Consider the following 17,632-nt stretch of genomic DNA (forward strand, 5'->3'; position numbering starts at 1 on the left):
ATAATCACGTAATAGATTTATGGGTGTTGATTGTTCCGTTTGAAACCATGAAACCGTTTATTGGTATAGGTAGGTTAATAATTTATATTTTAAACTCAGTTTAGTATCCAAGTCCAAACGAAACCGGAACCTAACCATTGCTAATGGTTTGGTTTTGTTGGGTTTCAATTTTCAACGGTTTGATTTCAATTTTCAGCGACAACAGTTGTTACTAACAGCTTGGTTCATGGTTTAACTTAAAGCCATCAAAACCGAACCATAAACGCATATACGTAATATGTTATCTTTAACTAAAAAAAATTATAGCAATATCCTACTCAAATTAAAAAGAATTACATGCTCGTTTTTATGGTGCAATTTTTTAACAAAAAATATTAACGTGCGGAAAAGTTATAATCGTTTAAAAATCGTGAGGGCATATGGGTTAAAGGTAAAATTATAAATAATATATGGATAAAAGATGAAGGACCAAAGTTTTAACTATTTTTTAAATTTACAAAAGTTAATTAAAGTTAAGAGGTAAATGTTGTAAATATTTTGGAAAAATATGAAATGCAAGTGCGTTTTTAATGTTATCCAACCCATCTAGTCATCGGCGACGTGTTATGTTAATTCAACCTTGTGTTTGCACATGTAATGCATTGTCGGAAACGTGTTATGTTAACAGGTTGTTGACGCTAATATACTTGAAATTGATCAGCCACGATATACAGTTGGCAATTAGATAATGGCTAATTTCGGCCACGTGTCTTTCTCTTATTAGCATACTAACACGTCGTCAGGAATATGTAAACACATCGCCGGCGACGAGATAGGTTAGGGACAAATCTGAAAACTTGAAAAAGATGAGACATTTTTTGAATCTCTTTATAAAAAGACTATTTTAAGAATTCTCCCAATTTATAATCAACATACATACACCCACTTTATTATTAAAATTATTATTACGACGCGTCACCCTAAAGCCTAAGACCACTCACTATGGGGCGCCCTCAAGGGGTTTTTGTGGGCGACTTGGGTGCGGAACACCGCGGTGGGGCGCCATTAGATGAAGGGCGACGGAGATCCGGGCAAAGCAACGGCCAGCGCAGTTGATGAATTGGGTGGGGGCCCTCTCAGCAGCTCTCTATCTCTCTCTCACACACATACTTACATATGCGTATGTATATATATATATATATATATATATATATATGTATAATAGGGGCGCCCTTGGGGCATTAAACCATAGCGGGCCATATTTGGGTGGGGCTTCGATGCCCTCGGTGCTTAAGTGGCGCTGACGTGGCACGGTGGAGGGGCTTCGAAACCCCCCACCATAGCGGATGGTCTAACAATTAAGATCAAGCATTAGCCCAACACCCAAATATGTAAAATGACGACTAACTTACTCTTTAAATCCCCCCATGCGCCGCAGGAAAAAACACCCCGAAAATGATTGAAGACGCTAATTGCTTAATCCTTTAATAAAATCACAAGTATGTAACTTTATAACCTCCTTAACCCAAAGAAATTATGTGTTTTTTTAAGTATGTGACAAATCCACAATAACAAATGAGATGGTGGGTTTAAATCCTTGTAAGTGTAACTAAGCCCTCAAGGATTCTAGGTGGAAGAAAATGTTATTAAAAAAATTAAACATACCCTTACTCAAACTCGTTTTGACCCATCTTCCAAATTCACCTTGTTTGACAAGCTTGGGAAAAATGCTAAAGATAACTAGGACACCAAACTTCTTATTTATTCTATAGTTATAATAATTACTTCATCGGCTATCTTATGGCTTATTTTAGTGCCTCAAACTCGTTTTGACTCACCATCCAAAGTTGCCTAGCTTGACAGACTAGGTAAAAACCTTAGCTACTTTACGAATAAATTTTCATACCTTCTATAAAATCAAGAATGCTAGAGCTTTTTTTACGTTTTAATACTTTAATCATTTAGGATACTTCTACAGCATATGAATACTTGGGTAAAACGTTAATCAGGCTCCGGTTCTGTTCTAATTGTCTTTGTCGAGTCTCAAACCAAATAACCTAAGCACACAACCAGATGATCATTTCAACTTGTTCCATATGTCCATATACACTGAAATTGTAAAATACAGAACTTTTCAAATCAAAAGCAATATCTTAAACTATGGGAGCTCAACAATCTTTGATTGTTTTCTTTTTGGACTGTTATCAGACTTTGCATTCGTGGATTTATCACCGACAGTTTGACCGTTTGACTTCACAGAGTGGCCCGTCTTACAAGTTTCATCATCAGAGCTATCTTCTGATTCAGATTCACTGCTGCTGGCATCAAGAGATATTATTGGTTGAGAACCAACAATGGCGGATTCAGCAGCAGCAACAGCCTCGGGTGTGTTTAGATCAGCAACGCCCAGCATCAAATCCTGCAAATTAGTTAATGTTTTATGTTCTTGAAGATAATGTATGGTTTTTATGTTTTACCAAGTGTAAAAAAGAAGGTTTACAAACCATTTCAATATATTCTGATTCATCCCCTGTGAGTGCCTCAATATCAAAGTTCTTGGAGTTCTGCACATAAAAGCGCACACTTTGGTAAAATGTTTACAATTATATAAAAACGCTAACAATGTACAAAATTATACTTGCATACCATTGCATCTTGTTGCAACTTCTTATTTGATTCTGCCATGACACCTAAAAAGTCCCTCACTTTGCTCATAACTGAATCATGAAAACATGAAGATTTAGTTTGCTCTAAAGTAGGATTTTATTTGATAAGCTGGTTGGAAACACTCAATGTGTTCGTCCTGTGTAATTTGAAAACCAGATTGAAGCAAAAACAATCTTTGATGAGCACCAAGAGTGCGAACGAGCCGGATTGATAAAAAGCTTGAAATGAGACGAGGCTTATCAAGCTCGAGCCAAGCCCAAGCCTTATACAGGAAAATCATTTACTTATCGAGTCCTAGCTCAAGCGTTATACAAAAAAAAATCGTTTAAGGCTCAACGAGCTTAATGTATTTTTAAGTTTCAACTGTTTTGTTGGACTTCTATGTATTAATTTCAAAGTGCACAGCCGAACTCAAGCCCCTCGTTTAAGGTTTTTCTCAAACTATATAAAAATCAAGGTTGCAAAAGAATTGTAACCTTGAATATTAAACATAAATAAACACATAAACGGAATAGAATTGTAACCTTGGCTAGGAGCAGAAGCGGCAATTGTAGGTTTGGTATCAGGAACAGCATAAGCTTTAGCTTTTGCGGCTTCAATCTTCTTCAACAGATCATCGTCGTCTGCTTTGCAAACAAGGAGCGCTGAATCCGCTGCATATGAAGCAGTTAAACGGTTTAATTAGCGGTTTGGTATACGAGTTGATATTATTATTATTATTATCGGTGTGTATGAGAAAGCATACCTTGAGCGTTGTTTTCGAGGTCCAGAAGAGCTTGACTGCTGCCGGTGTTGCGCTCCATGCTCACTAACACCGCCGTAAGAGGAGGAAGGCGGACGGTTAAGTTTGGTTAGGGTTTAAGGGGTTTTGATGGTCGGAACCGGTTTTCTCAATGTATGTTAACACGCCCAAAGTCACTTTTGTATACACTCGAGCAGCCAGGGGTATCGGGTGTGTACGGTTCGGTTTAATTATTAGTCTTAGGGGGTGTTGGGGATTCATTATTTTACCTTCTTATCACTTTTTATTAAGTTACAAAAGTGTAACTTATGGAACTTTTCCTCTCACAATATAAGCAATCTCAAACACCTTATTACTTCTCAAAAAATTTATAAGTTATAAGTTGATGAAAATAAGCAATCCCAAACACCCCCTTAATCTGTTTGGTTTATTCGGTTCTTTTACGGTGTTGGTCCCGTTAATTTCGATTAATAACAAAAATGAATTTGAGCAAATATTTTTTTGAAGTTTGAAATATATATATAATGAATGTATAAATACATGAACTAGAGATATAGATACATGAAATGGGGGTACAAATACAAGAAATGGAGGTATATAGGGTATAGATATAGGAAAATATGAATTGTTCGATTTGGCTAATATCGGTTAACCGAGGTACACAAACTAACTGATAACCGATTTTTGGTTCATTGCAGTTTGGTTTCGTCAGTTTTTGGTTCGGTTATTGCTCACCTCTAGCAACAGTGGTAAGACTATGTGTTGTGAACTAACTATAGAGTATAAACCCTAGTTAATACACTATGTCATTGCCACGTTAGCAAGAAACCATAACTAGCCAACCGTTTAATTAATGTGCTGTGGGCTAATCAAAGATTAAATAAAATAAAATAAAAAACAAAAACTAATGACTGGTGTTTTGAGGGTGAACTCCACTTTATTTGGCATTCATGGGTGTCAACACATCGACAGAGAAGGAAAAAAGAGGTGGCGACCCCACCCCTTTAACACTCCATTTGTTTGGAGTGACATGGTGTTTAGGGCGTTAACATGTCTAGTTGGCATGAGCTGTTATTCCGCTATGCATGGTCTAAAGGTTTGATATTGTATCGGTTGTCTACGATTGTGTTAGCCTATCTTTTGCTCACAATATTATTAAGGTACTGCAAAGAGTCAAAAAATGAATTTTATCATTTAATTAGGTTTTTTTTTAAGAAAAAACAAATCAAAAGTATTTGAGTGTGGTTTAGCTTGCAAAGAGATTAGAGAACCATTGATTATTTGATTAGCCATTTTCAAAGTAAGATATTTCTCTACTCTGGTTATAATAAGCCGAGTTTGATGACTTCCTAATTCATGCAGATGTTCAGTATGTGTGAACTTAAGTTTGGATCACACCTGTAGATGTTCAATATATGTGAACTTAAGTTTGGGTTGTGATCCCGCAACAAACTAGAGTTCCCTTGTCACTAGCAATGACATGTGAACATCTTAAACAACATATACGATGCCTCTTCATGTATTTGTCAAAGTGATCCTTATGACCTTATCATACATTTACTCGGGAGGTTTGGTACCTAAACCATCTTAATGCATACGAGGAAAAGACCAACAAGAGGCCAAGAGACTTAAAATCATGTTATGTTAACTTTTGTAATGACATGACTATTTTATTATTAAAATATATATCATTATGTTTATTCAACTCATGTAACACATATTATTTTAATATAATATATTAAATAATTATATGTTTTCACAAAGTTACAATCACGGGATATGAGACTTATCATTCATATAAACTAAACTTTATTCAATGGCAAATGAACTTTACATTGTGTTTTCGAGTTTTACTTAAAGGAAGGAAGATAAGAAAAATGAGGGATGAAAAAAATATATTGTGTTCGTGAGTTTAATTTAAGGTAAAAAAAAAAGAAAGGAAAAAATAAAAGGGGTGCTCTTGAGTTTCATTAAAAAAGAGGGGGGGGGGGAGGAAAAAGAAAATGATCATTAAAATAAAAAAAATTGTATCTTTCCAAATTAGAAAGATTTAGAATGAAAGAAAATTAAAGAGAAAGAGGAGATGATAAAAGAAAAGATAAGAAAAGAAATTTTTTTTTTATAAATGAAATCGAGAACACAACGTTAGCTTAATTATCATGGGAGAGGAAGAGAAAATTCAGGATAGGTCGCAAGACCTTAAGTTCGAATCTAATTTAAAAAATAATGGGTTTGGGCTACCCAACGCTATTAGCGTGCGGGCTTGATTAGTAAAAAGAATAAGGAAAATTGGTTTTTATTGGTCCCAGCTAATTTTTTTTTGCCGGCGGTGGTCCCAACTTTCATTTTGGCTGGCAACGGTCCCAACTTTCACATACGTTGAAACCACCAGTCCGCGACTAACGGATTACAAACTCCGTTAATTAAAATCTGATGTGTCGTCCTAGTCATCAAAAACAGCTAACTGTGCATCCTACGTGTACCGGCTGTGTATTATACATACTCCCCAAATCCCCAACGTTAGCGGGAACGGCCACTTGAACATCCGATTCGGAGTCCTCGCCGGCGACGGCGTCGGAGGCACACCGGCATGGTAGGCGCACTGCCATGGGCTGCCGATGAAGGAGTGGTTTGGGGTGGAGTTGCCGTTTCCGACGGCCGGAGACGGCGTACGTTTGCGACGGGCTATAATAAGGGCTGCGAGGTGGGTTTGCGACGGGGGTGTCGTGTTTGACGGCGACGGCGTCTTTGCTGCAGCAATGACCCATCGACGCGCCACACTATAATAGGCGGAATCGCGCGCTACGTCCTTGTTCGAACAACACCACAACCATCGCCGCCCTACTCGCCGATGCAGCCGTTTTTCCGGCCAACGACCTCGAGTCAACACCGTCGCAGCAGAACCGTACAAACCCTAATCGCCAATTTCCAGCAACCAAAACGTACAGAAAACAAGCCTATCTACACATATCTATGTGGTTCTGATTACGAAGTTCCCGTCACACATAAACCAGATCTGCGAAGCTCCGTATCTATGTGGTGGTGGTGATAGGCTGCGATGGTTGTGGTCAAGTGGTGGTTGCCGGATATTGGTCACGCGGTGGTTTCCGGTGGTTGCCGGAGATTGGTTTAGAGGTGGGTGGTGGTAGTTTTGGTGGTGAAAGGAGAGAGAGAGAGAATACTTTATGTGTGTATATATTTATATATATATTATATTTATTACATAAGATTTAATACACGTAGGATGCACAGTCAGCTGTTGATGGTCGGGTGTAAATCATGTACTTATTTGTATTATTTTATTTGTTTTAGTTAGTTTAGTATGCGAACAATGGTACTTCATACGTGTTTATATGTTGTAGGTCGTTGAATGATAAATATGCTAAATTGGGACTTGTATGAGCATGGGATGAAGTCTTGGGATGATCGGAGAGTAAACAGAAGCTAATCAATGTGGAGAATTGAGCCTCAGCATGTTATACAAGCGTTGGATTAGAAACAAGACGAAAATATGAAATTTTAGGTCTCAGCGTAAGTTACTTTGGTCCTGGCGTAACTTACTCCAGGACCTGACACAAAGGGCGTAAGAAAATTATAAAACAGTGGTGTTTGGCGTAGGAAAACAAGACCCGGCGTAACTTACGCCGGGCAGGGAGTAACTTACGCCTGGTGTTAATATATGACGCGAACTTACGAGTTTTTGAGGGTATAAAAAGCAATAATAAACCCTAACTCGGGGAGAACTTCTCTTGGCCGTTTTGGAACATCTTGAGACGATTTTGGGTGCTAAGAAACATCAACAAACATCATTTGATCGATGCCTAACGAATTCCAATCATCAATTGAAGATCTAATGGCTACCATGAGAGGCTAATCCTCTTCGAATCATATCCGGGATGTAAAGTTTGTATTGTTTTCAGTTTTCTCATATGACTAAGAATGTTTATGTATAATTGTTTATGGTTAATCTATGATTATTGATGTTTGGTATTTCTGTGTGTTCAATCGGTTTAGGTTTACATTGATATGAACGATTAGTTACCAGTTGCTATAATAATTGATCATAGAGTTGTTTGATTAGGTTGAATACGACAAAGCATATAATTACCCTTAAATGAGTCACACTGGCAGGAGTTGTTTGATAACCAATGTCGCGTGTAAAGCAATTATTGTTGCCTAAGGTTTTGTCTCGTTGATCAATCTGTAGTTAACCATTAATGATTAATATGTTAGGTTGCATGAGATTACTGTTAGTTACATACTTGAAGTCCCGGGTGTGATTTGCTTTTGTTAACTGATTGAAACCTTTTCATTTGCTAACTGCTTAATTCTAAACTAAACTATTTGCTTGTGTGATCAGCACTACATTTGGTCACTTCATAATATTAAATCTGTACACGATTTGCATTGACCACATACTCCTTGTGATACGATACCCTACTTGCTCTAACTATTTAGTTTAAATTGGGTTTTTGATTGACTTAAACGGCGGTCATCAAAATGGCGCCGTTGCCGGGGATTTGTATATGTTTTAGTTCGTTTATTATTTAGTTTTAATTGTTTATTTTAGAACTATCGATACTTCATACGTGTGTTATTGGATTTCAGGTCACAAGCGTTAAAGTACTCATTTTGGACCTGTTGTGACACGGAATGAAGACCCGGGATGTCCAGCACGCGAAACGAGAAGTCTAATGATAATTGTTGGTGAGGAGACCCATCGCGATACGCGATGGGCTCCCTTGAAGACCCATAGCGTATCGCTATGGGAGTTAAAAAGATCTTTGATTTTCTGGTCCATCACGATACGCGATGGACCATTGAAGACCCCATCGCGATACCCATCGCGTATCGCGATGGGGGGTGCAGACGGATATTTGGTTTATATCTTATTTTACATCTTAGAAAACCCTAACTCCGTTTTTACAACCAAGAGGCGATTTCCAGCAGTCCTATAGGCGATTTCCACCATCCTAGCTCGTGTGAATATCCTACATATGATTTCTATCATCCATATCGAAGATTCAATGATGTCTAGGCTCGGCTAATCTCCTAGAATCGCACCCGGGATGTATATTTTGTAACCTTTTACAGTTTTTTCTCATGTGATTAAGAATACTTATGTTTTGATTATTGATGATTGATATATGATTATTGATGTTTAGTATTTCTGTGTGTTCGTCGGTTTAGGTTTACGTTGGTCTGAACGATCTGTTACCAGTTGCTAGATAATTAGTCATATAACTGTTTGGTTAGATTGAATACGATAAAACGTACAATTACCCTTAACTGAGTCACACTAGCAAGGACTGTTTGATAACCAGTGTCGTGTGTAAAGTAATTGTTGGCGTCTAAGGTTTTGTCTGGTTGATCAGTTTTTAGTTAATCGTTAATAATCAATCTGTTAGGTTGCATGAGATACTGTTTGGTTGCTTACTTGAATTCCCGGGTGTGGTTTTCTTTGTTAACTATTTACAACTTGCTTGTTCGTTCGTTGCTTAGTTCTCTTAATTTAAACTATTGCTTGTGTGATCAGTACTAAAACCGTTTACTTCATAATATTAAATCTGTTACACGAATTGCATTAACCACATACTCCTTGTGATACGATACCCTACTTGCTCTATCTATTTAGAATAATTAGGTTTTTTATTGACTCAAACGACGGTCATCAAAATGGCGCGCTGCCGGGGAGTTAGTGCGTTTTTTGTTTTTCGTGTTATTTGATTTTCATGTTTTATTTAATTTTCAGTTTTTAGTTTAAGTTTTATTTTATTTTATTTGTATTTTTTTCATTTTACGCGGGTTGTGTTAGTTGTGCAGATTACAGGTTTATGTGCACCCGCCATTCGGGCCGACAGTCTCCGTTAGTTTACAAGCCCGAAATCGAGAGAGTAGCTCGGCAGAACCGAGTACAAAACAGAAACTCACAAATGGAAGACCAGAACCAAAATCAAAACCAGAACCAGAATCCAAACGAAAACCAGAACCATAACGATAACCAGAACCAAGATCCACTTCCACGAACCAACATGTTTCACCCAGAAAACATACCCGACCCACCAAACTTCAATAGCCAAAATAACCAAAACAACTCAGCTCGTGCCTCCAGAACCCGAAATCAAAACCGAAACCGAAACCTTAACCGAAACCTAAACCTCAACTTTGACCAAGCCGGACCATCCGCTCCAAACAACAACCCAAACCGTCGAGTTAGGATAAATATTGATGATGTCCGATCGAGTGTTCCGACTGAAGATGAGGATGAGGGTGAAGAGAATAATGGAAACGAGGGTTTTCGGGCAGCTGATGATGAGGTTGATCGATGGGTTAGGAGGAATCGGGCGGTTGAGCCCGAGAACGAGGTTGTTGAACTAGAGGTTGAGGGTGATAATCAGTATGAAGAAGAAGTGGAGGAGCCGGTTAATCAAAGACGGGCTGAACCCGTTATCAGAAACCGAAGGGATCGAGAAAGGGTAAATCGGGCGGAACGGCCCGAGAGAGTTCGTGGTATTCCGGTTAACCGGGGCGGTATGGGAAACCCCGGGGGGCAAAGGAGAAATTACATAGCCCCGGCTCATGGTGTTAATAGTCGGTTCAGACCGGCTATCTCAGACGGAGCATCCCCGTTGGTCCCACAGGAACGAGTGCCGGGACAACAAACTTTCAAGTCCCGGCCATCGTACATCAACATCGTTCCTCATTTCAACGGGATGGCTTTGGAAGACCAGTATTCGCACTCGATTGATTTTTCGGCTGATTGATTTTTCGGCTGTTTGAGGGTCTATTGGTGATGGTACGTACAATCAGGATGAAGTCCGGTTGCGGTTATTCCAGTTCTCATTAAAAGACAAAGCGAAACTGTGGTTTAACTCGTTACCAACACACATTATCAGAAACTGGGTCGAGATGCAACAAGTCTTCCTAAACGAGTTTTATTCACAGTCGAAGACTACCGAGGCCCGTTCAGACATTTGTCACTTTTCACAGTTGCCAGGTGAGATATTCCATGAAGCGTTTACCAGGTAAAAGGATATGATTAGAAAATGCCCACATCACAATATCGAACTGTGGAAACTGGTAAAGTGCTTTGTAGATGGGTTGACATAAGGACCGAAAGCATCTTAAGGCCTTGTGTAATAGTTAGTTGTTGAATCAGCCTGAGGAAGATGATTGGGAATTTTTGGAGTTCATGTGTGAAGATTCCAAGGCAGAAGCAGCAGCTGAAAGACGAAGACGTGGTAATTCATCCAGGTCAGTTAAGTCAGTCACGAGTGAGTCTGAAAGAATTGCTGAGTTAGAACGTGAACTGGCTGAGTTGAAAAAGGGTAAGAAGAAAGAGGTTTTGAAAGTTGGTGTTAAATTCCCGGTTTGTGAAGATTGTGGTGAACTCGGGCATAAGGCAGAAAATTGCCCCGAGTTTGATGATGATGAGGAGGATGACACCGAGGAGGTTAATTATGCTTACGGGGATTCCAAAAGCCAAGGATTCAATTCGAACACATATCACCCGGGCCTGAGGAAGCACCCGAACTTTCGTTACGGGAACGCGTCTTCTCAGTTGAACCCGAACTTTCAGGGATCGAGCCAGAACGGGTCGTAGGGTAATTACCGCCAGGGCGGTTATCAGCAGCAGCAAGGTTCGTATGATCAGAATCGGGGGTATAACAGAGATGGTAACCGGGGTGGAAATTCATCGGGAAATCAGGACCAGCAGAGGGGGTCTTTGGGAAATGCAGATGAGTCGGTGCACTCAAAGTTGGATGCGTTGATGAAGTTTATGACAGATCATAAGGCTGAAACGAAGAAACAGTTTGAGTTACATGAAAAGTCAGCAGGGGCAATGTCAAAGCAAATTGGTCAGCTCGCAGCAGATATGGCAAAGTTGCAAAAGAGTGCAGGTCAACTCCCGAGTGATACTACAGTCAACCCGAACCATTACTTCTCAAGCTCCAAGAAGGGAAACAATGTGCACATCAATGCTGTAAGTCTTTTACCTCATTTTGAAATTTCTAGTGTTGAAGTGGATTCACCACCACAATTTGTTGAGGGGGTGGTGGAAGATGTTAGTGGTGAGAGTGATTGTGTCGGTCAAAATGAATCAATTTTTCAAAATGAGTCAGAACGAAAAACATATCAAATGTCTTTTTGTGAAAATTGCACATGTGAAAAATGTTTAAATGGTAAATTGACCAACATGAGAGATGAAGGGGTGGAGAATAATACCAACTCAAGTAAACTCCAAGACCCGGGAGTGCCGCTTTTATCTATTCAAATTGGGAATTTAAAACTAATCGTGCACTTTTAGATCTTGGAGCATGTGTTAGTATCATGCCCGTTAGTTTATATGATCAGTATGAATTTGGCCCATTAGAAATGGTAAACACCACCGTGGTGTTGGCGGACCAAACTCATACACTTCCCCGGGGCATGGTGACTAATGTAATGGTTCAGGTGGAAGAATTTTTCTACACAGTTGGCTTTCTTGTACTTGACTATACAAAACGTGGGAATAATACACAACCACAAGTCATATTGGGTAGGTCATTCCTCGCCACAGCACATGCGATAATTGATTGTGCTAAGGGGGTTTTGGGAATCAAGTGTGGAGACCGTGATAAACGGTTATTATTGTTTGAAAATTCTACTAACCCTCTTGTTGAAAAGTGTGTATCCTTGGACAAGGATCGTAGAAAAGAGAAATGTTTTTTGATTGACAGGATATATAAGAAGGGATTTGAGAAACTACAGAGTGAAAAGGTGGAAGAGAAAGACTGGCAACAAATGATTGAAGAAAAGCGTGCTTATAATGAGAAGGTTGCACGGGAGGGGGCCAGACGCCCACCTTGAATGGCATACAAGTTTCAAAAGGGTGGTAATTGTACATTTTGTATATTTTTAGTTTCCATTTTGCTTTAGTTTTTCTATTACTAATTTTATTTTAAGCGTACCATCATAGCAAAAGCTAAGTGTGGGGATACCGCACGAGAAAAGTTGGGATTTTGATGCGTTCAGTAAAGTTTTTTTCCGACAACGAGGTTATAGTTAAACTACCCAGAGTGCTTTCATGTTCATTTTGTTGAGGTTAATCCAGGTACGTGTATATTGTGTTGTATTTGGAACTTTGTGGGTGTAGTTCACTATAAACCCTCACGAGACCCCACTCGTCCTCCCGGGCTACCGGGAGGTTTAAAGGGCTTGTTGCATATGCTAAATGCAATCGTGATTCCTACGAAAGTGAGTTAGGTCTTTTAACATTTTTAACTAATTTAACATAATTTATTATGAAACGACTTAATTTGGCTCGGTAAGTGTTTTAATAAAAATAACAGACAAATCATTTTCATAACTCTTAAAAGACCTCTGTTTTACACTTGTGAGAAGCTTGCTTCTACACGTCTCGAGATTTTGGAGGTTCGATTGTCAGTTTGGTACTTGGTCGAGATGAGAGTATACGAGTGTTTATAAGAGTTCGTGAGCCGACTGGTCCTTCTCCAGTCCCGTTAATATCAGGTGATTTCAGTTTCATAATTTATTTTGTTTTTATTACTTTAAACATTAAAAGTGCAATTGTATAATTGTTAGTTGAACTGCCACATTTGAGCCCCGAATTTTAAAATTGCTTAATAGTTAAAAAGTCAATTTCAACCCCGTCCCTCAAATGTTCATTAATCGTTTTATCTATTTTAACTTTGAGGACAATGTTAAGTATTCTTGTAACATCCAGAAATTTCTAGAATAATAATTAATGTATTATTTGTGTCGGGTGAAATAAACGAGTTAGTGGAGCGATAATTATAATAATAAAACTATAAAAGAGTAAGTAGGCTAATTAGATGGGATTAGTTATGGGCCAAAAGGGGAAAGATGGGTCTTAGGTCCATGGGCTTAAGGGAGTATAAATACCCCTTAAACCCTAATCCTTTCCATTTTTCACTCATCTTATCCACCTTAATCCCTACACACTCAAAACACACACACACCTACACCACCATATTCGGTCGTGAGCTAGAGGAGAGGAACAAGGCCAAGCGAGCACTAGTTGGTGATTAGATCTTTAGCATACAAGATAAATACAAGATCTAGAGTTCATAATCAAGTCAAACGAAACCAAACGAACCCGTTAAGGTATGTTCTTGGTCTTAAAGTTTACGTTTTTATTAACGGTTAGCCACGAAACTTGAGCCTAGAGTAGATCGGGTACAAACGAGTATTAAAGTTGTAAACTTGATGATAAAACGAGTGTAACGAACCCGAAGTTAGAACCGGCTCGTTTAAAGGAAAAACCTAGATCTATTCTCTAAACGTTCACCATAAAGGTTCGTGCTTTATGTTACAAGCGAGTCAAGATTAAACCGCAAACGGTCAAGGGAACGTTTAGGACTAAGGCCAAATCATAAAACGCGTATTGAGGTTGTGAGATGTGTGGCGAAACGAACCCGCGAACAGCAGACCACGAACTTCGCTTGCTGGTTAAGTTCGCCGATGACTAAGTTCGCTGGTGATCAAGTTCGCCAAGCTAAGTTCGCATGGCATATGTTCGCTTAACATATATCATCGCCATTGATAACTTCTCTAATATGTACAAGTTCGCATAATGTTAAGTTCGCATAATGTTAAGTTCGCGTACAGCTAAGTTCGCTTAACTTAAATTCGCTTAAGTTAAGTTCGCTGAGTTAGGTACGCGTAAATGAAGTTCGCTCATAATACAAGGTAACGAATCGGATGGCGAATCAGACTTAATTTGTTATGAAGAATAAGTTAAAGAATTAGAAAATAAATTAAAATCCTAGTGAAAAATGTGTTAAGACAGTTAATGAAAATAAAATTTTTCCAAGCTGACCTGGCAGCTCGACCCCAGCCAGGGGCTCTGCCCCTTGGACCCTGCTAGGGGCGCTGCCACCGGACCCCCGTTCCTTGAGGGTAATGATTAGACTAGAAACGAGAGATGAGTAGTGATAGTTATTTGATGCATGTAATTATTATACAGTTAGTCGTGCCCAACTGAAGAAAGGAATTACGATTAATGGTGAACGCAACAGGATACAGGTTAGTTTCTAGCCCCATTTCCTTGTTATGTTTTCGGGGCTGTGTGCATACTCGATGTGATAGTTAATAAATTTACCTTAACTGGTAAGTGTATGCCTTATATGGTTTATATGTTATGTATGTATATCTTAAATATGAATGAAAGCTTGTCGGTATGTGAACGATCTTTGGATACTGCACGTGCCAACAAGGGAGGTATGTTTATGATAGATGAATATGTATGATAGGTATGCATACAATATATGAATATGTATGAATGATTAAAGAGAGTATGTATGTTATGGGTATGTAAAGATAGTATGTACGAAGATGAAGAAAGAGGGACCAGACCCTAATAATATCTGAGATAGAGAAGGAGGGACCAGACCCTTTATAATATCTGAGATAGAGAAGTAAAAAGTGACCAGACCCTAATAATATATGAGATAGACAAGAAAGGGACCAGACCCTAAAATATCTAAGATAGACAAAGGAAAGAGGGACCAGACCCTAATAATATCTGAGATAGAATGGACAGTAACTATATAGTATGAAAGTAATAAAGTATGAATATACGTATGAAATTATGTAATGAAAGTAAATTAGTAAAGTAATTATTATGTATCTTCGGATGCATAATGGAAGGTAAGTGTATGTATGGTATTATGTTTGATTAACTAGAACTCACTCAGCATAGCTGACTTTTAGTATGCACGCAGGTGAGTAGGATGAGGCGGCTCGCTTGAGGGGACACACAGTATTGAATAAAAGGCTGGCATCGGAAGACTCTTGACGATTATGTTTAATGTTATGTTATTTTGAAAGACAAGAATGTTTATTTTAAGACAAGTTATGGATTAACGTGATGTTTATGAAAGTTTTTATATTCCGCAAATGTTTTATTAACTTTGATGACAAGAACTATGTTGATGAGTAAATCCAACGCCCAAATGTGAGGCACCGGTAACGGGGCCTTACAATTCTTACATTGAGGACAATGTAAACCTCAAGTGTGGGGATGGGGGAATTTGAAAAATTTTAGCCCGATAGTACCTCGAAGAGTGATCAGAAACCAAAGTTGTTAACTGTTAATTATTGTCATTAATGCCAAGTCATATGTTTCTGGTCATGGTTGGTTTGTCAGCTTCTCATTAGTCTTACTCACAAATGTTTTTATAACGAGAAGTTGAAAATGGGGTCGTTTAGGCGGGGATAACGAGTCATGGGGGACAGGTACACATGTTTATATCGTCAACCCTATTCCTCCGGTACGTGTGTGAGTTGACCCAAATATATATAATACACATATAATATATAGTACACACATGTCATTTGAGTGCTTTCACTGATGTTCATGGATTACGGGATCACAGTTGGCAGAATGCAAAAGTGATAGAGGCAACTAGGTTAAGCCTCTTCTGTATGAGCGTGAGTGTGGGTACTGGGGGGTTGGGGCCTCATACATTATACATATGATGATGGTTTATGTGAGGGGCGGGGGGTTGGGTCCCTTAGAAAACATTTCTTGGTCTTGTTTTTCGTTTGTTTAACTCCGACATTATGTTACGAGACGATCCGGCTTACTAGGCTTATTTGTATTTGTTCTTGTTTGTGTATTTATATTTATTCCATTATTAAGCATCACGTTATTATGCTTAAAAAATTGAAAAAAAAAGCCAAAAAGATGTTTGTTATTATTCAGTTACGCAATTAGTAGTTCGTTTATGGTAAAAAAGAAAAAGGAAAGGAAAAAAAAAGAAGATGAAATCAGTATGTTGTTAGTTTGCTAGGTTAGATGTATATAATCAATCAGTTAGTTGTATAGTAGTTTCGTTTATTTAGATGTTTTGTAATAAGCCGGGTCGGGTCGTTTGAGCTACTTAAATATTTCCCTTCCATACCCTTACACCTGGCCCCGTTACAACCCTTTTAAAGACCTCTTGATTTGCATTTGTGCCAAAGCAGCTTGATGGATTAATATGTACTTATGAGTGGTACTGAGAGTAGAGAGATACTGGCACATCTTTTGCTAGTCCATATATTAAAACGAGAGGAGAGATGTTATATTACGAGAGGTATGAACATGTGTGCCTTAACCGGAAACAAAGTACACCTGTCTGGGCGGCTCTATTGTTTTTATTATAGCATTTAACCGTATTTGTGAGATGTCAAATCTAAAAACAGTGTCAGTCTGGGAAACTGGGTATGACCTTAAACCTTACTAGCATTAATGGTGATAATTTACATACCTATGATGGAGGTTGATGTTTGCTTTAGAGTTTGCTTGAGGGCAAGCGAAAGATAAGTGTGGGGATGTGATGGTCGGGTGTAAATCATGTACTTATTTGTATTATTTTATTTGTTTTAGTTAGTTTAGTATGCGAACAATTGTACTTCATACGTGTTTATATGTTGCAGGTCGTTGAATGATAATATGCTAAATTGGGACTTGTATGAGCATGGGATGAAGTCTTGGGATGATCGGAGAGAAAACGGAAGCTAATCAATATGGAGAATTGAGCCTCAGCATGTTATACAAGCGTTGGATTGGAAACAAGACGAAAATATGGAATTTTAGGTCTCAGCGTAAGTTACTCTGGTCCTGGCGTAACTTACTCCAGGACCTGACACAAAGGGCGTAAGCAAATTATAAAACAGTGGTGTTTGGCGTAGGAAAACAAGACCCGGCGTAACTTACGCCGGGCAGGGAGTAACTTACGCCGGGTGTTAATATATGACGCGAACTTACGAGTTTTTGAGGGTATAAAAAGCAATAATAAACCCTAACTCGGGGAGAACTTATCTTGGCCGTTTTGGAACATCTTGAGACGATTTTGGGTGCTAAGAAACATCAACAAACATCATTTGATCGATGCCTAATGAATTCCAATCATCAATTGAAGATCTAATGGCTACCATGAGAGGCTAATCCTCTTCGAATCATATCCGGGATGTAAAGTTTGTATTGTTTTCAGTTTTCTCATATGACTAAGAATGTTTATGTATAATTGTTTATGGTTAATCTATGATTATTGATGTTTGGTATTTCTGTGTGTTCAATCGGTTTAGGTTTACGTTGATCTGAACGATTAGTTACCAGTTGCTATAATAATTGATCATAGGGTTGTTTGATTAGGTTGAATACGACAAAGCATATAATTACCCTTAAATGAGTCACACTGGCAGGGACTATTTGATAACCAGTGTCGTGTGTAA

At 38.6% G+C, this 17,632-nt stretch overlaps 1 protein-coding gene across 1 annotated transcript; it reads right to left on the reverse strand.

Moving 5' to 3' along the window:
* Positions 1 to 2,022: 2,022 nt before the first annotated feature.
* On the reverse strand, positions 2,023 to 3,527 carry LOC143536973 (uncharacterized). Its single transcript, XM_077030846.1, has 5 exons — positions 3,392 to 3,527; positions 3,171 to 3,299; positions 2,626 to 2,696; positions 2,484 to 2,543; positions 2,023 to 2,398 (listed from the first exon to the last, which is right to left on the reverse strand). Exons 1-5 carry the CDS (start codon positions 3,447 to 3,449, stop codon positions 2,138 to 2,140), a joined length of 579 nt encoding a protein of 192 aa, XP_076886961.1. The 5' UTR covers positions 3,450 to 3,527; the 3' UTR covers positions 2,023 to 2,137.
* Positions 3,528 to 17,632: the final 14,105 nt, after the last annotated feature.

Source organism: Bidens hawaiensis, unplaced genomic scaffold, assembly GCF_021521415.1.
Source record: "Bidens hawaiensis isolate Kalapana, Puna unplaced genomic scaffold, B.hawaiensis_p1.1 tig00011076_1, whole genome shotgun sequence".
In the NCBI taxonomy this organism is placed as follows: domain Eukaryota; kingdom Viridiplantae; phylum Streptophyta; class Magnoliopsida; order Asterales; family Asteraceae; genus Bidens; species Bidens hawaiensis.